The sequence below is a fragment of the Ruditapes philippinarum genome, unplaced genomic scaffold (assembly GCF_026571515.1).
Source record: "Ruditapes philippinarum isolate M1 unplaced genomic scaffold, ASM2657151v2 ctg1378_1_1_1_1, whole genome shotgun sequence".
Lineage (NCBI taxonomy): Eukaryota > Metazoa > Mollusca > Bivalvia > Venerida > Veneridae > Ruditapes > Ruditapes philippinarum.
In genome coordinates this window covers 12,238-37,077 of record NW_026861891.1, presented here as the reverse complement: position 1 = coordinate 37,077, position 24,840 = coordinate 12,238, and the positions used below count along the sequence as shown (strand labels likewise).

At 31.4% G+C, this 24,840-nt stretch overlaps 1 protein-coding gene across 1 annotated transcript; it reads left to right on the top strand.

The window, feature by feature from the left end:
• Window positions 1-10,194: 10,194 nt before the first annotated feature.
• LOC132717275 (complement component C1q receptor-like) lies at window positions 10,195-24,303 on the top strand. Its single transcript, XM_060700711.1, has 8 exons — window positions 10,195-10,286; window positions 11,987-12,050; window positions 12,434-12,568; window positions 14,382-14,528; window positions 15,336-15,455; window positions 19,825-19,959; window positions 21,272-21,341; window positions 23,222-24,303. Coding segments are annotated over exons 1-8 (675 nt in total). The 5' UTR covers window positions 10,195-10,283; the 3' UTR covers window positions 23,223-24,303.
• The last annotated feature ends 537 nt before the right edge of the window (window positions 24,304-24,840 follow it).

Below are 24,840 nucleotides of genomic sequence, written 5' to 3'. Positions count from 1 at the left end.
TGTCAAGAATGTTGACATTTGTAACGCTTAATGTTAGATAAATTCTCATTATATAAAAAGTGGAAAAAACACACATTTACTTTACTCTGTCTGTTCTTTGGCATCGAAAAGTCGATCATTTATAAAGTGCAAGATATGTGCATCACACAGATACTTCGATATTTCATATTGTATAGTTTTGTAGATTTATTTTTAGAAGAAGATCTCAGGTGCCCCTCGCTGGACTCTTTGATATAAAACAAAATAAAATAGATGCTCAATTGACTGAAATGATTTATTTCTGTGTTAAAAAAAGATAAGTTTGTTCTGTTGAACATAAAAAGTGTCTGCGACTTATTTTCAATCAGACCAAAACTCGCCTTTATATATTTTTAAACACAAAATTTAATACCTATTGTATAACTTAAAAGGCAGTATGAATTATTTTTGTTTTAGCTTTTTGTATCAATCTTTTTAACGTTTTCTTTTATTCCGTAATTTAAGTTTTTCTTTTTGTCATTATCTGTATAACAGTTTTAACACTTTCTTTCTTATAATCAGTTTGAATTGAGTTATTAGATATTTTAAATAAAATGATCACTAGTGTAATTCTTTCATGGCAAAACTGTGTTATATTGTAGTTACTGTAAATGTTTGATATGTATTTGATACCAAAGATAACCAACTTTTCTTCATTCAAAACGCAAAGTTGGCAAGAGTTATCTTCTTTATTTCATATATATTACATTAACAGGTAACAAATAATGGAAGTGTATCCTTCACTTCACCTTACAAGAGCAGTCAATAAGTTTTGAATTAAAATATTCATTACATCACTATAAATACTTGTTAAATCGAGTGATATTCTCTTTGACGACGATATATAAAAAGTCACGTGGGTTGGCTACCAAAGTAGATGTGTTAGAATTGAATTACAATACGTTTTCTGTACGCCATTAAAGTAATAATGTATAAAGGACTTTCAAATACAGTTGTTTTCCAGAGCAGGCGCTATGGTGCATTGTTAAAACTGTCTGCCTACTAATAAAGGGGTCGTGAGTTCGATCCCCCGCTACTTCACTAAAAGAACGAAATGACTACGAGACTAACAAAACCAGAACATAGAACTCTATCGACTAAACGAATAGAACATACTATCAGACTGAGACTAAACGGTTAAAAACATAAATATATAGCATTAACTGACCAATACTCAATTCAAATGACCTAACGGAAAAGATCCCTAAAAGTCATGACAGAACAGACAGCAAATAAAAGCATTCATAAGAGACGTCACTTGTAACAATCAATACCTAACGGATCAATCTTCAAGCAGGCAACAATACTCGAAGAGAACTAAACAGGCGATTTAATTGAAAAAGACACACGTACCACAACGATACAGACAGGAGAAGACCGGAACGGAACAGTAAACGAGGACCGAAATAGAAGAGCTAACGGTAAACGCAACAACTGAATATGTTTACAAATACAAACATCAAAAGACTGAACGAACATAGAACAACAAAAACGTAATGAAGCAAAATCCTTAACAGAACAAACAAGAATTGAAAGAGTAATGCACATGACAACAGTACAAGACAAGAGACTTTACGGAACAGACAACAACATAATTGCTATAAGCAGACAAGAAAAACTAGAATAGGCAATAAAAACTTAATAGTCCAAACACAATAGAAAATACAATGAGAAACATAATCCCGCTTTTCCACGAGTACAATGACTAAGGCGGATAAAATGATGTAACCTAATAGACAGCAAGAGACGTAACGGAGCATACAAAAGCAGATAGCAAGACTTAAAAAGCATTCAACAAGACACTTAATGGAACAGACGGCAATGGAACAGACGACAAGACACGGAATAAACGAACAGACAAAAATACATGCAATACAAGACACATTAAACAGGAAAAAATGGAATAGTTGTCTATGGGTTGTTGTTTTTTTTTATTAATTTATGTTAATTGTTTTTAATAATCTTTCTAATTATATTAATAATAAAATACATAAAACCCATAAAGTTAAGCTTAATTGTGTATTACAAAAACTTTGATTTTTACATTTAGGCATAGATCTTTGTATGGTGAATTCCGCATTTTATGTTAACTTTAATACTGTAAGCTATTAATGTGTTTCAATCTTAAGTATAAAGATACCCGTATGTACCCGTATGTACATACGGCATAATCAAAAGCATTTAACGTTGTGTTTTTTCCTTTAATTACGACAAACATCACAAATATGTTTTATTGCTTTTAATACAATCCCGGTTGTCCCCGATTCCGGGATTTCCCCCCACCTTTACCTTTTTAAGAAGAGTATTTCTCCGGGATTTGTTGTTATTCGTGAATAAGGCTAGAATGAATGTTTTATTCGATTTAACATAATTCAATGAATATATTATAATTAATAGAAAACGTTTGCCATTTTCTAACATACAACACTGTCTCTATTGTCTCAAAAGGAAAGGTAACATTTTCTAAAATTGTAGTAAGCAACATTCGTAAGCATTGGATTTTAATCACCACACATAAACAAAATATAAAAACAGTTTTCACTTTGCATATGTCATAAAACATAAACGATTGAATAAGTTGACATTATTATAATCATGTATTGAATATTTACTTCTCAACAATAGTTTGTCATACTGCACAAAACTTAAATCAAAAGCAATGGTATGATTTCTGCATCAACAATCTTCATCACTACATTGGCATACATACATTTGAAATTTTGCATTTCTGTATATAAATCAATATACATAGAAGGACAAATCTAATATGTTACAAGTACAAATGTTGCTGCAATGCAGCAATTGAGAAGCTCCGCGCAAAAAATGTGCTCATTACAGATACCTTACCAAATTATTCCTACGCACAGGTTATGTTATATTCAGATTAAGTACTATTGTAGATTTTTTCTGAATGTTTTGTAAACCAATTTTTTGCATAATTATACTTATCTTATGCAATGTCCATTATTAAAAAAGAGGGGAAAATTTTTTAATATAAAATTCTTTCACTGATGCCTACCTGGTTAGAAAAGTAATTCCATTGAATACAAACAAGACTTGTAAATGTTATGTGACATGACTGTGCTGTGTTCTGTTTGTGTCACTACTGTAGTCAGTAACAGAAGATGATAGAAATATCAAAGTCTGTTATAATTGTAACAAATATACAAATAGTAACAAAAGGGACTTATATTATGATATAGTAATATTACATGCATATTTTTCATGTCAAATTAAAAAAAAATGGTTTCTTTCAATACTGAAAGTAGAACACACTCTGGAATGAAAAAAATGGGATGAATTAAAAAAAAAACCAAAGTCAGGATTTTTGTTTGTTATACACGCGTTACATGGTGATACAGTATTTATCAATATAATAGAAGACTGTTACTTGAATTTTAGGTAGGTATGAGGAATTTCACTAATATCATATTCGTGCGAGACAAAGATATGAAAGCTATTTGACATTGGTAATATATAAAAAAAACTATTGTTAATTAATTTTTTAGGGAGATCAATATATATTTTTTGTTGAATTGCTTTAAAACCATTCAGTAAAAAACATAACATTTCATGTTCAAACTGCAGATCAAAGTTTCTGTTGTTGTCATGATATCTATCTATAGCCTATGCTTGAGGTGATTCCGCTTTGTCAGCCATGTTTGTTTTCACTAAAGTCTGTCCAAAGTGAAAGTAGGCCAAAATTCATATTACAACAAAACTCTTTTTGTAAAATGATGAACCATTTGAAAGTACACTCCTAGGTTTATATTTTAAGGACAATTATAAATAAAAATGGAAAAGGATAGCAATAAGAATATTGACCTTGAATGTGCTACATTTCTGAAAACCAAAAACATTCTGTTGCAAAGTTTTATGCACGTTTCATGAATGGCAAAATCCTTTTTAAAGTCTGTTTTAGTGCCAACAAAAGCTTTTTTTGCAGCAAATACAAAAATCTTTCAAAACTTAACTCCAAATAATTCAGTATCTCATGTCCTTCTAAGCACATGGCCTCCAATATTTTTTGTAAAAAAAGTAGTGCAAGAAAACAATCATCTTTTCATTCGGAACTGCCTCGGCTATTATCTATTATATTAACCTCGGAAACAATACGGATTGAAAGTAGTTCTACCACGTGGTTTACAGATGTAAACAGAAACAGAGATAATGTAAAACGAATGTATATATTTGACATCTAATGTCTGTTCCGGTACTCTTATGCTTGAAAATATGTCTGGCAACAATTTGTAATTTAAATATGCCCCCTGATGTTCAATTTTAGATAAATCCGACTAAATGTCAACAGGTTGGTTTTTTGTACTTTCGGTTTCTACAGCCATATTAGTAAATTTATAAATAATGTATTGTTTGCTTTTGTACCTATGAATTCACTTATTTTAGGTTGACTTTTACTACATATATTGGAAATAAACGTGTCAACAACTCCCAGCATTAAATTACTATTTGTTTACATGTTTAGTTTCTTAGCGTAGGTTAGACCGGAATACCGCATCCGTTCTGTGTATTCATACTATTGTGTTCGAGGTCCTTATCCGAAGACTGACGGAAAGGGCCGAGTAGTTGCGATTGTCATCTTTTATGGCCTTACGAACTACAATTAATTAAAAATGAAAACACAATCAAACTTTAAAATCTAACCTTTTTATGTGTAACAGTGAAGTGTGTCTGTTTGTCATGTACACAAGAAATAGGTAAATGTTTATTTTCATGGTACTACTTTTTGTATTTTCTGATCGCAGATCAGATAATACATAGCTTACATCCACGGTCTAACACAAAATTTCCTAACAGTCCTAACAACACAAATTAGTTCTCGCTCAAAACTGCTTAAAAACCAGCAATTTAAAAGAAAGAACCTTTTTTTGTTACAAGTGTCCAACAAATTACTACACCTTCAAACTTTTAAAGTAGCGTTGGCTTATAGAGTTGTCAATAAACGCACACTCACAAATTACGCGGATGAATATGATTTTAATCAATGAAAATGCTATTTTTAGCGATGTTGATTACCGAATACTACACAAATAAATCTGACTGCCGAGTAGTTGAATATACAGTTTCTACATGTTGGACTGTTTGGGCGAGAAGATTTTTGCTAACTTATTTACTTCAATTTTAAACAACAGGTTTACCCTGAACAAAATACCTCGGAATTACCCTAACCCAAAATGCAATGGAAATTCTAAATTTAGAATCACTTGATTTTATTCAGCTTTTGATTTTAAAACTTCTCCGTGGTGCAGGGGTAACGCGCTCGTTTGGTGTGTGAGAGGTCTGGAGTTCAAGTCCCAGGCGAGTCAACGTTTTTTTAATTTTTTTTTAGTGTCTTTGTTAAGGAAATAGCCACGATATGCAAGGATAAAGTGTGGCTATCATAAAAAATTAACATAATTTTTTTTTTTTTTTTGATGCAACTCTAGTTATGCAAAATTCCGTATGTATCAAACTCTGGTGCCCTGCAAGATGACTTATAGTACATAAAAATAAACTTATACAGGAAAACACATACAGATATACAGTACGATTTAGATTGCAGGGATCAGAAAATACCACAGAGCTTGCAGCCCTTTGATTTACACATGTCATGGAGGGCATGTTTTTCAAGGTCAGATAAACTACTGTCCTAAGATTTATGTTTTTTAAAGTATTTTGTATTTTCTGCAAAACATAGCATTTGTTTGTACTTAAATATACTTTAAACTCGATTTTGCCATTCATGAAATGTGCATAAAACTTTGCAACAGAATGTTTTTGGTCTTCAGAAATGTAGCCCATTCAAGGTAAATTTCTTATTGTTATCATTTTAATTTTTGTTTAGAATTGAAAGTGTACTTGCAAATGGCTCATCATATAACAGTGTGAGCTTTGTTGTTATATGAATTTTGGCCTACATTCACTTTGGACAGACTTTGTGAAAACAAACTTTGCTGAGAATGTGGAAATACCATAACGAAGGTCCAACCGCTCGCAAAGGTACAAAATGCAGCTCCCGCTGTCGAGCATGGACCCCTGATTATATCACCAGTCATACCACTTTCAAAAATTAATATGCTGTTCCAATGGCGGGAATGAAATGTAACCTTATATACTAACGTTTAATTATTTCAAAACAACCAATATATCAACATGTTATTATTAAACATTTAATTTCATAAATATAAATTAAAAATAATTATCATAAGCAAAATTGTTTAAATCTTTTGTCTGAAATCTTCTTTATATTGACAAAATCAATCACTTATAGTATATTTGATTTGCTTTGTATAAATGTATTTCATATGTAACAAATTATAATTTCATGTTCTACTAAAAAAGGGAAATAACAAATTTATAACCGAAGTAACATTTATAGCTATTTATAGCTTTCGAATTTATGTAACAGCAGAACTGCTTTCCGGTTCTCAGTCCTTAATATGACATGCTGCGAATCACCGACGGGGAAACCAATATAGAAATCGAAAGGAGTTCTTGAATGCGGATTTACTTTTAGCTGTTAATCGAAAGGATTTATTGCTCAAATCCGGGCCCATGGACAAAAAAAAGTAAACACAAATAGCTCCGCGCCTGTGGGCGCGGAGCAATGAATAAGACTGCAATCAGATACATTGATTAATAACATTCAGAAGTAATGCCATCAAGATACATATACTTTTATATATACAAGTGTATATTGCTATTATAATAATCTTATAAAAAAAACGTAAACTAAAGTATGTTTTTTATAAATGAAAACGATAATGTTGTATTTCCTTTAATAGCAACTATCAAACTCACCGTAAAACATACAATATATTGATATATATCAAGAATCAAATTTGAAGGCGATGTTTGAATGTCCACATCATAAGCAACCAAATTGAACTTTATAATGTAGTAAAAAATAGGTCCGTTTAAACATCAAATCAACTTGAATTTTAAACCATCTTGAGCTGCTCTGTCTTCATCAACTAGTTCACAATACAAATAAAATCGAAAGCGTATATACAAAAACGTAGAAGGTGAGGATTACAGCTAAGGTTTATTGAGTGTTAAACGTAGTGTTAAATTATTACTTTTGTTATGAAAATGAATAAAAGATCATATAGACTTATATTCTAAAACAATTGATTCAATTTAAATTTTGAAAATGCTAATAATCAGGTATATATCTTCTTGTATTTAATTTTACACTGCACTTGTTCGCAATATTACAAGCAAATTCGTAAAAAGGAAGATCTGTGATATTTGTCAAGTTTGTTTTGTTAAGTGCATTCTTTTAATTACTTCCTTGTCTTTATACAAACTAATGAATATAAATATCTTAGCAGGTTATCTTTCATACTATGTTTGATAATCAGTTGAATATTTGTGAACCTTTGTATACGATATCAGCATCTAAGGTGCCATCGATTAATCAATTTTAAACCTTGAAAATAAAAAAAGTTACAAATCAAACCTACTTGTGGTTGTTTGTTTGAAGTCACACTGACGCAAACAAACAAGCGACTCTTTAGTAAGTACTTTATGCGACTCTGTGTACCTTATCCAATTACAAGGGTACTTGAGCAGACCCATCAACCATCAATTTTTTTCAGTTAATCAGTATGAGTATACCCACACTCTTAGAATGAAGATTGTAGAAACAGTTGAATAATGCGATACGGTGAGAATATATTCAGAATAAAAAATAATATAAAGTTTTTTTGTGCGAAATTTTGCCCAAGTTGAGTGAAAAGCATTACAACGCTTTTTTATCTTTTTAACGTTTGTTTATTTTGGGTTCATTTTGAATATAATAAATTATCAATCTGGAAAACCTTAAGATCATTACCTAAAAGTTTGCACAAAAGTTATTGTAACAGGCCTACCTCCAATAGACTCAGTGGTGTTTCTATAATGTATCGTATTATTGCATTCTTTAAGTTTATAATGAAATAAATTAGCATTGTCATGCGGTGAAATACAGAAATTGCATTGCTGAATTATAGGCTTTAACACCTGATAATGAATAATAAATCTGCCAAGATACTTCTGTAGACTTGTATTAATTTGTTCTAGTCTTAACAAGATTAATGTTTGTAAGTGAAGTATTTGATTTTATCATTGATACAGATGGATTATTTCAAATAATCACGTATTTTATGGCATATTTATGTAACAAGGATCTATTCTATCAATGGAGGTGCGAAGATTTATGATCTATGTCTTAAGTTAATAAATAACTCTTATCCTTTTGTAATTATTTGTTCACAATTTACTCAACACCCATGTGGTACTTGTTGCCATATAACTGTGTATGATGAATAAGTGATGTTTACATCTACTATCTATTTGGCACGTTGGATATTTAAACAAGATTTTATAACTACTTTAAATTTAGGATCAATGTTACTTTATATTTCTATACGAAACATTTTGTACTTCACATCTTTGTAACAAATACAAAAATTCAATTCAAAACATTTAGATTAAAGTCTTGTTTGTTTGTTTCATTTTACGCCTTTTCCCAACAGTATTTCAATCATATAGGCGGGTAGTTTCCTAACAATCGTTCCTGGAGAGTTACACCAGTACTAGACTACCTTCCTCCGCGCTAAATTACCAAAGCATCTCACGGGGATCGAACCCACGCCAGAGAGGTAACTGGATAAGAAGTGATCGACTATAACCCCTCGACCACGGAGGCGGTCTAGATTAAAGTCGATGACGTAGCATAGTTTTTGATGTTATAGATCATGCACTATCTTAAACAGTAAATGCATATTTTCGCTCATTGTGCAATAAAAGTCGTTTTCCTTTCAACATGCTTTTGTCTAAACAATCTATTTCGTTCATATGTTTCAGTTAATCATCAAATTGCTGGGTACACTTAAAGGTAAAATTAAGAGCAGTCTTTTAAGGTGATTCATACCTCCACATGTTACCTTGATACTAAATCAGGGTAATATAAGTATTTGGAATGCCCACCTACTACGCCAACGTATTTTCAAATAGAATTGTTAATATCCCAAAATGCCGCATTGTCACAGAAATATGGAAACGACAAGAAAACAAAGTCACGTGGAATGATTTTAATACATTAAATTAGATTAGAGAAGAAAACCGTTTGTGCCAGAATCTATCTTGTTTTAAAATTGAAACAAACAAAACACGGACAGGTGCAATGTCCGTCGTTTTCACTTTTTCTAATAGCAAACAAATAAACGGTTTAAACAAATCTTTAAAAAAAAATTAAAGAAGTACAGAAATGTTTCTTTTCCTTGTTGAATTTAATAGGTCTGCCTTTTCATAAATATATAACAAAGTTATAATATAATCAAATTTAATCATCTGACGGTCAAGGTCATTTAAAGTTCAAGGACATATCCAAATTATCCACATGTCTGTTGGGTCACCAATGTTGTCTTGTCCACGTATTAATCAAATCCGTACATAAATAACAAAATTATGATAAATTTGGGTCTTGACTTAAAAGATGTGCCTAACGATAAAATTAACCCAATTATGAAAAACAAAGTTATAACTTATTACAGAAACAAAACAAGAAAATTTCATTAATTGCACATTGACAACCGATGTCAATTTAAGTTCAATGTCACATCTACATTGTTCAATATGTTTGTTTGGTAGCAAGTCTTGTTTTGTCCAAGCATAAATCAAATCCGTACTACAAAATTATGACAATTTTACCAAAGTTCAACATTGGACCTTCACGGGCAATGTTTTGAAAGGTCAAGGTCAGTTCAACATTTTAGAGGTCTTGTCCAAAAAATTGAGTTCAATCTACATGGATGTCTTAAGCTAAAGAATGTTTTGTTGTAACATGAAGTCAATCCATTCATTAATAACAATGTGATTAGATAGTCAGTTATACAAATAAAAATAAAAAGTTGATAATGTAGAAAGGCGAACACCGAGACGAGGCAGATTTAATGTTAATGTAGATGTTCAGTCTAGTCGAAATTATCCTTGAAAATTTAAGTATTCTAATTGGTGGATTGCTTTCGTTCAAGTCAGTCACATAAACCCTGATATTAAATCATTTAAGAAACATGTATTACACTTCAGTTTGGGTTAAATAAATAACACTTTCAAATGCAGGTGGTTGCAAAAATATAACAGTTAAAACCTGTTCATCATTTTATGAGTATTTACAACATTGGTCATGTGACGAATTTGCACATCCCCAGATGACACAGAGCATAAATATGGACAGCCGCGCTCCGTCGTCATATCAATCTTGAAGTGGCGGGGATATAATCATGGTAAGTAATATTCATTACCTTTTTGTGTCTTATAATCCTAAAGTACATTTACATTATGGTTATTAATTTTTTTTAAATTTCATTCAGAGCTAGAATTTTATTTTCTGTATATAACTTGTGCAATTTTTTTTTTTTTTTTTTTCTTTATGGAAATGATTTATTTTTATTAAAATTCTATTTTCATACACATTTTAAAAATACATGAGAGTGTATTTTTTCGAGCACCTTTGCATTTTAATATGATATTACATTTGTATATAAAGATAGTATACACAGTTTAATCACAGAACGAACGTTTTGCGTAGAACTTACTCACATTTACCAAAATCACAGATGAAATACATTTTTGTGTCAGCAAAAAGAATGCAAACCTCGTTTGTTTAAACATGTAAAGATGGTTAATTTTTTATTGCGTAAAATATATAGAAAAAAGCAAATGTCACAGCAAAAGTGATTTACCTAAAAGAAAAGACTTAGTATAATTATGTCTTTAATTCGGATTGTCTTTAATTCGAAATATCTCTAATTTTATACAATTCATTGTTCAATCGATCACTACTTGATATGGTACGTATGCCATGTTAGGGAAAGTCGGATCAATTCACATTTTAAATAACCTTAAATATACATTTTGTGAGAACAAGGGTTTTGATAAATAAAGATAATGGAAAATAGGTCATTTTAGGTAAATAATATGTCCATTACAATGTGGAATGGGACATTATAAATGATAAAATAATGTTTTTGAATGTTAAAGTTACATTTAATAAATTTAACAAAAACAGAAATAGCCACCATTCATAAATTGGGTTTCATATCGACACCATATCTTATTTTGGTGTCCAGACAAACAAAAAGAGTTTTATAAGCATAAAAATGGGCCACATCATTTTGGCGAAATAGGAAGTACAATTTCTATTTGCATGAGAAACTCCGCCTTCGCATCATCAATACATCAATATTAAATCAACAAACATGACTATAAGTAGCAGTCCTAATTTAACGGTATATTTCCGCATTGTAACGGATGTTTTCATACAAATTTAATATTTTCAATGAGACGATTTCTTTTTTCTGAACCCCAGGCTTATTGCACCGTGAAGCTAAAATGGTTAAAGTGTGTTTGCACAAGAAAATATGATATTTGTTGTTCCGGATAGCAACTTTAAAACTGTGACGTAGCGCCTACACGAGCAGATTATAGTCTTCATTTGCATATTAAAATTCGTATACGAACTTTAGTGTTACCGTGGGGTTTTCTGTTTAAAATCCTAATTTGATTAGATTTACAAAAATACTGTTAAAAAGGTTAATAAAAGTGCAGAATGCTTGGTTTTTAGGCCGACGGCAAAATATTTTTACATATTTATTTAATGTAGCTTTAAATGTTAAGTGCAATAGTTTTTCCATTAGTGAAATATATTGCGATATCTAATAATGCCATACAATCATGTACGTCATTTTATTATTTCAGTTTTAAAGGGACATTATGCATCAGAAATAATAATAATAATGTTTCCTTTTTTCAAAAGACAACTATCAGATTTATCTCGTGTTAACGCAAGTTTTACACCAGGTAACCAAAATTAAAAAGCTTTTTAAAATGATGTTTATTGCATAATAAGATTTAAAGATATATTGGTCGTTTTTTCCTATCAATGTTTTAAAATAAAAATGTTTTGACATGTTATCAATTTAAGGGGCGGAAAATAAGAAACATGTTCTTCGCTGTGTTAGCAATGTTCTTAATATCGTCTGCTGCAGGTAAGTTAAATGACGTGTAATCTGCTATTTTATAAATCAGTACATAAAGTCCAATATTTATTGACATTTTGTTACTTTTTGCTGTATATAATTTACGATAAGTAATTCAAACTATATTGAAATGCTAAATTGTGCAATTTCAACCGGCGGTGAATATGAAACTATAAAGCATGCTATTGCGAAGTTGCAACATTTCTGTAATGCAATTTTTTTTGAGATGGTTATAAAGAGTCTTCTACGGATAAAAATAAATGTTTTAACAGTATGTTACATTTGTTTACTTTGATAAATTCAAAATCTATCACCATTTTATGATATCAATTATTTGGTTCTCAGATTTACGTGTCAGGGAATTAATAGCATTACACTGTATGTTTATTTAGGAAAAGTGTCCGAAACAGATTGTACGGATGGAACATGCACAGGCATTGATCATGCTGAATGTGATGAAAATACTAAATGCAAATGTTCAGATGGTTACGAAGAAGATTCTACTGATGGCAGTACTTGTGTCAAAAGTATGTTGTTTTTGTTTACTTTGATGACATCAAAATCTATCAGCATATAAAGCGTTTTATTACACCAATGATTTAGTTCTTAGGTTTACGTGTCAGAAAGGTAATAAGCTTAACATTGTATGTTTATTTAGAAAGAGTGTCAGAAACAGACTGTCCGGATGGAGATTGCACAGGCATTGGTAATGCTGAATGTGACGGTGAAAATACTAAATGCAAGTGTTCGGATGGTTATGAAGAAGATTCTGCTGATGGCAGTACTTGTTACAAAAGTATTTATGATTGGTTTTTTTAACTTTTACAAATAAAAGCATGAAAGATAAAGATAACAAACCCTAATGACTGTTCAAAATTTATATCAATTTGGTTTACTTCTGACGTTTTCCTGGTAACAATATTTGAAGACTGGTGTCTAGGGAAAAGCTTTTTTCACTTATAAAACTGAGTTTACTTTCCATATACAAAGACGTTTAGGAGCATTAGTTTGTATTAAATGCCCTACATATCGACATCGGTTTTGGTTGTTGAATGAAAATAGTTATTCTTGATTTTGTGAAAGGGGAGGGGAGTCTTTTTGACGCTTATGCATTTAATATCAAAAATTAAAACAAAAAAATGTTAAGGCAATGATCACTTGTTACTTACGTCAAAACATGAAAATAAATGTCACGGTTATTGAATTTTGAGGGAGTATGGCAAAAGGAGGTGAGATGGTTACAAAAAAAAACATAATAATAAAAACAAAATTAAAAATCAACAGAAATTTAAAAAAATTGTGATGGTTTAACATTATTGTTTCATTCGACACTTCATTTAATATTGTATGTATTTATGTATTTAGTTCATTATTTCCTTTACAAATAATCGACACTACAAATTAAATATTATTTTGTGTTTGTGCTAGTCTTTAATCATAATGAAATATTGTTCAGTCCTAGGAGGAACTTGCTCAGGTAACGATGAATGCTCAAATGTAGCAAATGCGGTTTGCACAGGTAACGAATGTACATGTGATACTGCTTACATAGAAAAGGATAACGTATGCATTCTAAGTAAGTTTACTGCGATTGTTAATGATATTGAGAAAGCTTACAACACTTACAATAAAATATGTGTGAGGCATTAGGGGTTTTAAATTCAAAATAAGAATGTTTTTGAAATGTTATGACTTTAAGGGGCTGAAAACTTGAAATTTCGTCTTCGCTGTGGAAGCAAAGTACATTATTTCGTCTGCTGCAGGTAAATCAAATGACGTTTATTCTGCTAATTTATATATCGGTACATACTTAAAGTTGGTCTTAAAATGATTATTATAAAGGTGATGATAAATTCCAGTATTTTCTGATATTATGTTACCTATTGATAATAATATAATTGAAACTATTGTATTGAAAAATATTATCGGTACCGTTGGCCTAGTGGTTAAGGCGTCCGCCTTCGGTCGGGAGGTCGAAGGTTCAAACCCCACAGGGAGCGTTAATTGAAAGATGAATGTTTCTCGTGGGACTCATTCCGAAATGGCCGATTCGTGAGCCGCGAGGTAGTTAAAATGAATGGTTACCGATTTCTATCCGCCTGGCGCCTGACATAGTGGTAGGCGTTTGGAGGTACATGACATGCAAGCAAAAGGTGTCTCTTAAGTCAGAAATGGCTGTGACCCTTTCAAAAAGGGTGACACTATAATAATCAAGACCTTTACCTGTACCTTTTTATATAATTATGCGCAATTTTGTTCAAAACAAAATCATTTTAATTTGCAAAGCAAATAGTAAACGTTTTTGATATAATTCAATAATAATATTATGTTAAATACTAGGAGCAGTGTCAGAAACGGAATGTAATAACGGCGATGAATGCAAAGACATAGAGCATGCTGAATGTGAGAAAGACCAGACATCTCCCAAATGCAAATGTTCAGATGGTTATGAAGAGGATTCTACGGATAAAAATAAATGTGTCAAGAGTATGTTGTATTTGATAACTCTGATGAACTCAATTTTAGAAATATTTTGGGAAACAAAATTAAGTCATTTCCGTACCATGATGGGCCTCAAAGTCAATTTGTTAACGTTTACTGTAAAGGGAAAAAATGAAAACAAAAATATAATTTTTTTCAAAAAGCGCTGAATTCATATGCAAAAATAATTACTCTAAATTAAAATATTTCATGGTTTTTAAGTTTTAGGTTAATTGCAAAAAGGTTGCAGTAACAACAACAAAAAATTGGATTGTAAAATTCTTAAATTAGGAAGATAAATGTCCCATGCTATCTAGAAAGGTATAAAAGCAATTGAAATCTTATACCTATTAGTGCTTATAAGGGTCTGTAATCCTTCAAGTAAATGAATGAGTGAGGAGGTACGAGGATGGTTGCGTTGTCTAAATTAGGAAAGATAATGAATAACGTATCATGTTGAAAATCACACTTAAAAACTATTGTTTTTTTAATTTTCGGAAATGACCAAAGGAATTTGAAAAAAAGAAAATAACATAATTGTGCCGTTACCATTTCGCGGTAGTATATTTTTAAATATTGTCTCTTTGCTTTATATGACTATCTTTAAAACGTTATAATAAGTTAAGTTTAATGGGAAGCAAATAATGTTAATAAAATGCAAAAATATAATTGTATTCATTCTTATTCCTTTGAAACTACATCTCATTTTTTAAGTATATAATTCGATAGTTTCTTAAAAATTACTGGAAAATGCAAATTGTACTTAATTTTGTGATTGTGCTAATCTGTTATCCTTATGAAATTATAATTCAGTTTTAGGAGGAACTTGCTCAGATAACGATGGATGCTTAAAAGTAGCAAATGCGGTTTGCACTGGTGGTAAATGTGCATGTGATACTGATTTCGGAGAAAAGGATAACGTATGCATTAGAAGTAAGTTTGTTGCGAATGTACTAATAATTAGTTTTAATATCGAGAAAGCTTATAAATTTGTTATAAATGGTGGCAAAAAAGACATCTGCAGTTCTTAATTCCCCTTTGGGACCGGACGATATAAATACTCCGTTCCCACGAAATAATTTCTCATTCCGACGTGACATACACAAAGAGGTGGAAATGTTATATGGGCGCGACTGTACGGTGGCACAAAGGTGACATGCCAACTACTTCATATCTTGGCAATATGTTAACAAGTCATTATCTGGTAAGACACGAAATAAATCAAATACGTACGCAGTTCAACACTTTGCCACCAAAGAAAATGGTTTGTCTTATAAGTTTACAATATTCGAAACTAGCGTATTATAATAAGTGATTCAAATTATAGAATGACCATGTAAGCATCTGTATGTACACGTATTTCATGATTACAATTTTCTTCAATTTTTAAGTGTGTTTCTTTTTTCTTAATTCAGGATGTAAATGGGTACTATTAAATTAGACCAATAGCATTTGTGTTGTGAACATGTGTCACAACTAAAACGAATAAACCTTTTTTCTCGTTTTTGTAGTATTTAAAGATAAAATTAGCACTGGTCGGAGTACAACATTTCATGAAAATTTTATATTGAATCTAAAGATGTTTTTGAACATATATATTTTTTGTCAAAAAAAAGTACTAAATATTGATAGAAATGGATTTTTCTTATTTAATAAAGGTGTCAGTGGTACACCATGCTTGGAAAAGAATGTGACAGTATTGATAATTCTCATTGTGACAATGACAAATGTAAATGTGACACAGGGTATGTCATGAATGTAAACGAATGTACTGCCGAAAGTGCAGGTAATAAAAAGTATAAATGATGCCATATATTTTATTTATTATAAGTATTGTTGGAGGAGAAATATGTTCTTAAGGTTATTCTATTTAACAATCATGACGGCTTTTCATTTATAACCATCTATTATAAGATAGGTACATTTCATTTACTTTTTTTACACGGAAGGATGATATGTTTGTTTTCAAATTGTTTGATTTCACGGCGCACCCTCATTATTTAGGTAAAAAAACAACAGGAAAAATGTTTTTGGGTTACCTGGGCTATAGTATATATAGCCGGTCGTCAAATGATTTAATAAAAATGATGATAAAATTAATTATTTATTGATACTATGTTTAGGCTTATAAACGTGCAATTTTGTTTTAAAAAAATCATAACGAAAGATGACAGTTTACGTTCCTTCGGTGGAACAAATGTGACATGTGTTTGTTTTTATTTATCTTGTGCGCACGAGATACTATGTCGTGGCCACGAGTTACTAAGTCGTGCCCACGAGATAGTTAAGTCGTGGGGACGAGATACTATGTCGTGGCCACGTGATACTATGCCGTGGCCAAGAACTACTAAGTCCTTGCCTAGAGACAATAAAGTGGTGTGCACGAGATATTAAATCAATCAGATTTTACTATTTATATTTTTTTAACTTAGAAAAACATTCTGTTTAAAGTTTTACATGCAACATTAATCTTTTAAAGTGTTCACTTTAAGCTTGATACATGTCTTCAGGATAATATTAGAAAGTCACCTTCTAAGGCCCATAAATCAAACATTAATTTTTAAATAGTTATAGCCCTTTGTAGGGACAATTCTATGATAGAATTGATTAGTTTGTTGATACAACGGCCTGTTAATCTTGTTTATACGATAACTTGTGAAGGAATTAGTCCTGGTTTTTTCTATTTGGTAGGGACATTGTCCATGGACAGTATATAGCCTTAAAGGATGTTTGAGGTCAACATGAACATGATACTTCATGTAAAATCAATATCTGATGGGTGATTTAGAAAGAATAAGCCATGACTTATATAAGCGAGAAAGATCATTGCACCTGATCAGTAGATGACACCTGCCATTTGGTCAAATATCAGCGTCACAATGACGCTAAATGTAATATCTCTGACCAATCAATAACTTGAATATATAGCACTTTTACAGACAGGTGTAGTAGGGGCATCATTGTACTTTAGCACATGCCTTTTTCATGAGGAAAATTCATATAAATAATGTAATCTGATTGGTTATTTATCTCTTGCGCACGAATTTACTATCTCGTGGCCACGACTTAGTAACTCGTCGCCACGACATAGTTTCTCGTTCCCGCGACTTTACTATCTCCTGGCCACGACTTAGTAACTCATGGCCACGACATAGTATCTTGTTCCCTCGACTTAATTTTCTCATGTCCACGACTGAGTTACTCGTGGCCACGACATAGTATCTCGTGGCCACGACATAGTATTTCGTTCCCATGACTTAACTATCTCGTGGCCACGACTTAGTAACTCGTGGCCATGACACAGTATCTCGCTACCACGACTTAATTATCTCGTGCCAACGACTAAGTAACTCATGGCCACATTATAGTATCTCGTAGCCACGACATAGTATCTCGTTCCCACGACTTAACAATCTCGTGACCACGACTAAGTAACTCGTGGCCACGACTTAGTAACTCGTGGCCACGACATAGTATCTCGTGCACACGACATAAATAAAAACACACACATGTCACATTTGTGTGCCACCGTACGTTCCTATTATAACATTATAACGGTAATATTTAATTTCAATCCAGGAAGCAGTGTCAGATAAAGAGTGTACAACCGGCGATGAATGCAACGGTATAGAGCATGCTGAATGTGACAAAGACGCAACATCTCCCAAATGCAAATGTTCAAATGGTTACATAGAGGATTCTATGGATAACAATAAATGTGTCAAAAGTATGTTGTATTTGTTTACTTTGATGCACTCAATTAAAAAAAAGCATTAAATCAAAGCATTTCTGAGCCATGATTGACCTTTAAGTCACTTTATTAACGTTTTCTGTATAGGTAAAAAATGTAAAGAAAAATGTTAGTCGTTTTAAAAATGCAAAAAAAAAAAATATTACTTTAGATATATCGTCGTTTTGAAAATAATGGGCAAAAACGCACAAATGCGATGTTGCATTAACAATAAATAAATAAATAAATAAATATTAATAAATAAATACACTTTGGGTGGTTATATTTTTTAATTTTTAAGATAAATGTTTCATATCTAGAAAGGTATCAAATCATTGAAATCTTATTCCTATTAGTGCCCATAAAGGTACGAAATCCTTAAGGTAAATGAATGAGTGAGCAGATATGAGGATGTGTTGTGTTGTCTAGATTAGGAAAGATAATAACAGTTTGTGCAGTTTACATTTTGCAGAAGTATATTTTTGAGTTGTATCTTTACTATTTTTGACTATTTTTAAAACGTCATAATAAGTTAAGATTAATGAGAAGCAAATAATGTAAATCAAACGAAATTATATATATTCATATCTCTTATTGTATCCTTTGAAACTACATTTTCTTTTTTAGATATTTAAGTCGTTTTTTTTTTCTTTACAATAACTGTAAAATTCAAATTGTACTTTATTTTGTGTTTGTGCTAATCTGTTATCATAATGAAATAATAATTCAGTTCTAGGAGGAACTTGCTCAGATGACGATGGATGCTCAAAAGTAGCAAATGCGGTTTGCACTGGTGGTAAATGTGCATGTGATACTGATTTCGGTGAAAAGTATAATGTATGCATTCTAAGTAAGTTGCTGCGATTGTAATAATAATGAGTTAAGAATGATAACGACTATGTTATTAATGGTGGCACAGAAATGACATATGCAGTTCCTTACTTATTTCGTGGTGGAGCGGAACGATATAATTATCTCATTTCCATGAAATAATTTCTCGTTCAAACGAAACAAATAAACAAATAAATGGACATGTTATATTGGTGCGACTGTTACGGTGGCCCTGAGGTGACATGTGAAATACTTTATTTATATCGTGGCCACACGTACACTATATATCTGGTGAACAGGGAAAAAATAAAAAAGCACACATTTTACCTCTTTGCCACCGTAGTAAATGCTATGTAATATTCAAAAATAACGTATTAATGATTCAATGTATAAAAAAGGGATTGTAAGCATCTATATGTGAAAAAATTTCATGGTTACAATTAACTTAAAAAGTTTGTTTCTTTCTTTTCTACGAATTCATAATAAATAGGTAAATAGGTACCGTATTATTAGACATATAGCATTTGTGTTGTTAACATGTGTCACGTATTAAACCAAAACGAATAAACCTTTTTTCTCATAATTAATACTGGTACTTAAAGATATAATTAGCGCTGTTTGGAGAACAATATTCAATAAAAAATACATAATGAGTCTAAAGATGTTTTAGAAAATATATTAAAATTTGCCAAATACTTACTGAATTTTTATGAAAATGTTGATTCTTTCTATCAAACAAAGCTGTTAGCGGAACAACATGCGCGGAAAACGGAGATGAATGTGACGATATTGATAACTCTCACTGTGACACTGACAAATGTAAATGTGACGCCGGTTATGTCATGAATGTTCGCGCATGTGTTGCAGAAAACGCAGGTAAATAAAAATAATAAATAACATCATATCCATATATCTTATGTATATATATCAGAACTGTAGGAGAAACATGTCCTTACAGTCGGTTTTGTAGTTTTAACAATAATGACAGTAATTCACTAATAGTCTTTTATTATAAGATAGGTTACTTTTATTTTTGCTTTGTTTACTCGAAGGGAAAATGTGTTTTGTTTGGTTTCACGGCGCACCAACACAATTTAGGTCATATGGCGCCGAGACAAGAAAAATTATATTGGATAATCTCGGGATTTACAATACCAGGGGTCAAAATTACTTCTCCTCCCTGAGCTAAGACTCCAGATATGATGATATAATGAGATAAATAGTAGCTGCAGTTATGATGTCTAAACCCTTAACGGAAACCCCATAGTGGCACAAAGGTGACATGTGTGTGTTTTGTTATTTATCCCGTACGCACGAGATACTATGTCGTGGCCACGAGTTACTTCGTCGTGGCCACGAGTTACTAAGTCGTGGCCACGAGATTGGTAAGTCGTGGCCACGAGTTACTTAGTCGTTGGCACTAGATAGTTAAGTCGTGGCCACGAGATAGCTAAGTCGTGGCCACGAGATGCTATGTCGTTGTTTATTACAATTGTCCCAACAAAGGGCTGTAGTCAAAATAAATGTCTGATGGGCCTTGGAAGATGACTTTCTAATATGATCCTAAAGACAAGTTCAAAGTGAATATCTTCAGTATTTCAGAGACATTGGTGTTATCTATGTCTCTGAGTATTTTAGAAGATTAATGTTGCATGTAAAAGTAAGTTGTTAAGTTTAAAAAATTCATATTATATATAGTGTATTCTGATTGGTTAATTATCTCGTGCATACGACTTAGTTATCTCGTTCCCACGACTTAGTAACTCGTGGCCACGACATAGTAACTCGTGGCCACGACATAGTATCTCGTGGCCACGACTTACCAATCTCGTGGGCACGACTTAGTAACTCGTGGCCACAACATAGTATCTCGTGGCCACAACTTAGCTATTTCGTGGCAACGGCTTAGTAACTCGTGGCCACGACATAGTATCTCGTGCGCACGAGATAAATACAAACACATGTCACCTTTCTGCCACCGTAGTTTAACATTTTCCAGTTTACAATTAAAAAGACATTAAAGGTGCGAGAGATAAAGTGTAAGCATACATCAAAGAACATAATAATTTTGTATATCAATATGATAATATTTTGTTATTTAACATTCAAATGTGCAATTTATACATTTCAACGAATTATGTACAAAGTTTTAAGATAAAAAGGAACTTGTATATAAATTTCGTTTCAGCTGCATCCATACAGTTAGGGACTCTTACGGTTCTTCTGTGTGCTTTGGCAACTCTTATACAGCAATTCTGGTAAATACAACAATCTACACTTTTATAAAGTCTCTCGAAATATAGGTCGCATCAATGTTGAAGTTTTTACCTGATTTATAAGCTTTTAGAAAAATCACTTTTTCCATAAGTTCTAGTCGTACGTAGGTGTCGTACGTCTATCCTATACGCACTGTTGAGGATAGCCGTACTGCATATTTTCAATAGCACACAAATGCAATGCTTATTAGTCCCCTACCGGTTTACCGGAGGGAACTTTAGGTTTACCCTCCGTCCGTCCGTCTGTTCGTCCGTCTGTCCGTCCGTCAGTCCACAAAACTTGATCCCGCGATAACGCAAAAAGTACTGAAAATATTTTTTATGAAACTTGATATATGGATAGATGGCAGTATGGAGATTATGCACGTCTTTTTCTTTTTTTCCTATGCTGAAAATTCTGGTTGCTATGGCAACAAATATACTGAAAATATGGCAAATTTTACACATAACCCGGATCCAGTGATAATGCAAAAAGTACTGAAAATACTTTTATGAAACTTGACATATGAGTAGATGGCAGTCTGGAAATTATGCACATCCTTTTCTTATCTTCCTTTGTTGAAAATTCTGGTTGCTATGGCAACAAATAGACTGAATTTCAAGATTTCTGATTCTAGTTTTTAAGTTTTTTCACTATAAGTTCTTTATTTCTTAAGGTATTTTCTTCAAACTTTAAATATAAGTTGCTAGTCATCAACCACATCATTTGTGACAAGGTTTACAACTCTAGCACGAAATTTATCAGAATTACCTCCCTTGAACTTAAAATTTTCATGAAAAAAATATTGTTTTTTTTAATAACTTCTTTTTTTCTGAATGTATCTACTTCAAACTTTATATACATGTTTCTTATTATCACTCAACATTTGTGAGAAAGGTCAATACTTTAGCAAGACTTTTTCCAGAATTATGTCCCTTTTGAACTTTTTTTCGAGAAATTGGTAATTTTTACTCCAAATTCTTCAATCATTATAGGATTTTCTTCAAACTCCTTCAGTGTCCTTCAGTCCGTCTGTCTGTCTGTTCATAAAAACTGTTTACTGTGATCACTTTTAAAGAACTTCTTCAACAAATTTACTTAAAATAGAAACATAAGTGAATGGTCAATGGCCCATAAGAATGTTGTTGGGGTTCTAACCGGTAGGGGACTTATGGATTGCTTGCAATACTATGATAATTGCTTGCTATTGTAAGTTGGGTTTTTTCAAATTCGTTTATACTTATTTGTTCTTGATTAACTTTAAATAAATGGCATACGTAAATGGATGTTTCTAAATTCAAAATTTCACCATTTTCATGTTAAATGTTGAATCCTGCTTAAGCCGGTGCTGGGGGGGGGGGGCTGGACGGTAACTTGCACTTTCCAGTACCGTCCATGAACAGGCTCAATCAAACCGAGCCTGCAACATTTTAAATTTTGTTGTATTGGACTTTCTTTAGGGATTCTGTTTTTCACTATTTTGTTAAAGTTTATAAAACCTTATGTCTGCCGCCTGTACTTTAAATCATTTGTTAAAAAGAATATTTACATTATAACTGTTACAGTATGAAATAAGTATATTTGAATTTGATCCTTAAGAAGGAATGGCACATGAAAGAATAATTGCTAAATTGTTAATGGTTACCTTCTTTTAATAGCAGCACAGGACATTTTATCTGTTTACATACAATACGCATGCTTGCTAATAAGAATGAGCATTAGAATCAGCAATGGAATATGAAAACAACATAATTTTACTGTTTATTTATTTGATAATAATATGTTACAATATATCACTGAATATCGTTTTAAATTAATCAATGACTGATTTTTATTGGTATTTGATGCAACAAGTTGAAGGATATGTAATCATCTATTTCAGATTTGGACGCAAAAGGAAAGCTTCTATTGTGTGTGTGTGATGGACATTTAATTTATACCTTCTTCACTGCTCTTTTTTACATCACAATCAATGAATTTTATATACTCTCATTTATCAAATCAAATGTAGAATTGACATTTAAAGAAAAAATCGCTTTATTTCAATAGAAATAAAAAATGAATAAACATTAATCAAGAAAGGGAACTACATGTACTGTATTCTACACAGTCATAATACGTTTGTTTCCATCATTTTTTTTCACAATCTGTATCTATTTCCTTTAATGTTTACCTTTTTCCTTTAAAATTTGTTTTATGTTTGTGTGTAAAGAGTTTTTCAAAAATTACAAAAGTCAACTGTTTAGTTCTTGCATGAGAAATGTTATTGTATGTATGAAATCATTTTGCTTGTAAATTTTGAGACATTGCATTTATGGTACGCCAAATATGTGTTTTAATCTTTAAGCATAATGGGCAATTAATCGGTGAAAATAGTGTCAAATATTCGAAGACAGACTTAGTGCAATTGGAAAAAAGAATGGAATATAAATTGCAGGAATTAGCATGAAATTAAAAGTAAATAGTGTATATAAACATCATTCAATACATCTCAGCATTTTGAGTATCAATAAATGCATAAAAAAGGATATAACTCATATTTGATTAACATTAAATGAACAGTGTTTTGGTGCTTACTTGGTTTACTGTTGCTTTTTTTTTCGTTTTTATGGGTTTTTCTGTTGTTTTTTTTGGTTTTTTCCTTTCTTTTTTTTAATGTGAACATCTTTAAAATTAATTACTTATTGTTGACAAGACACTATTTCCGACGAACGCCATGTGATTACGTACAAACTCTTTTTCATGCAAGAATATTTAATTTAGTTATTCCTTAACAAAGAAGAGAAAAAAAAGGATACATCATAACTTGCTGTCAATGAAGTTAAGTTGAACATCATAGACAATTCCTTTCTATAGAACTAAGAGAAATCGTGATTATTTTACTAAATATAGATTTATAAAGAATATTTATTTTGATATGAATATTGCTCAAATCTTGTCTACTGAATAAACAGTTGTAATAAATTGAATGTTTATGTTCTTGCTTGAATGCTTAATAGTTGTGCGGTTCTACTGTAGTTGATTAAATGTTAATGTAATAAACGTTTAAGGCTTTTCTAAGAAAGTTCGAAAAAAAACAGCGTTGTACGAGTATCTATTTAGTGGCAAAACTCCATAGATTCTAATCACATAGCGCTGGATAAAAGATATGCAGAATAGATATGTGTTTGAATTTGTACATAGAAAAATAATAGGGTGTGTCTATCAGAGCTAATTGTTTATTTTTTTTAAAGATTTACATGAAAAACTGACATAGAATATAAGACTTAAAGTGATTGTTCCATAGACGTCAAGGAAGGTCTGCAATCATGGCAATACCATAAATAATTACGATGAAAACATTAAGTATCATACATAAAAACAAAACATGAACGCATTAAACATTTATTATGAATGTTCTTGGTAAGTGTAAGATAAATGATCCGATATAACATATCTATATATAGGAGATTTGTTCTAAAACAAAATATTATTGTTCATGATATATAAGTCCATACTAAT

What these genes read in the sequence shown, in the direction of transcription:
- LOC132717275 (XM_060700711.1), top strand. An exon ending in CTTAATATCGTCTGCTGCAG is followed by an intron (nt 12,051 to 12,433) that starts GTAAGTTAAATG and finishes ATGTTTATTTAG; the next exon opens with GAAAAGTGTCCGAAACAGAT. An exon ending in TAAAAATAAATGTGTCAAGA is followed by an intron (nt 14,529 to 15,335) that starts GTATGTTGTATT and finishes ATTATAATTCAG; the next exon opens with TTTTAGGAGGAACTTGCTCA.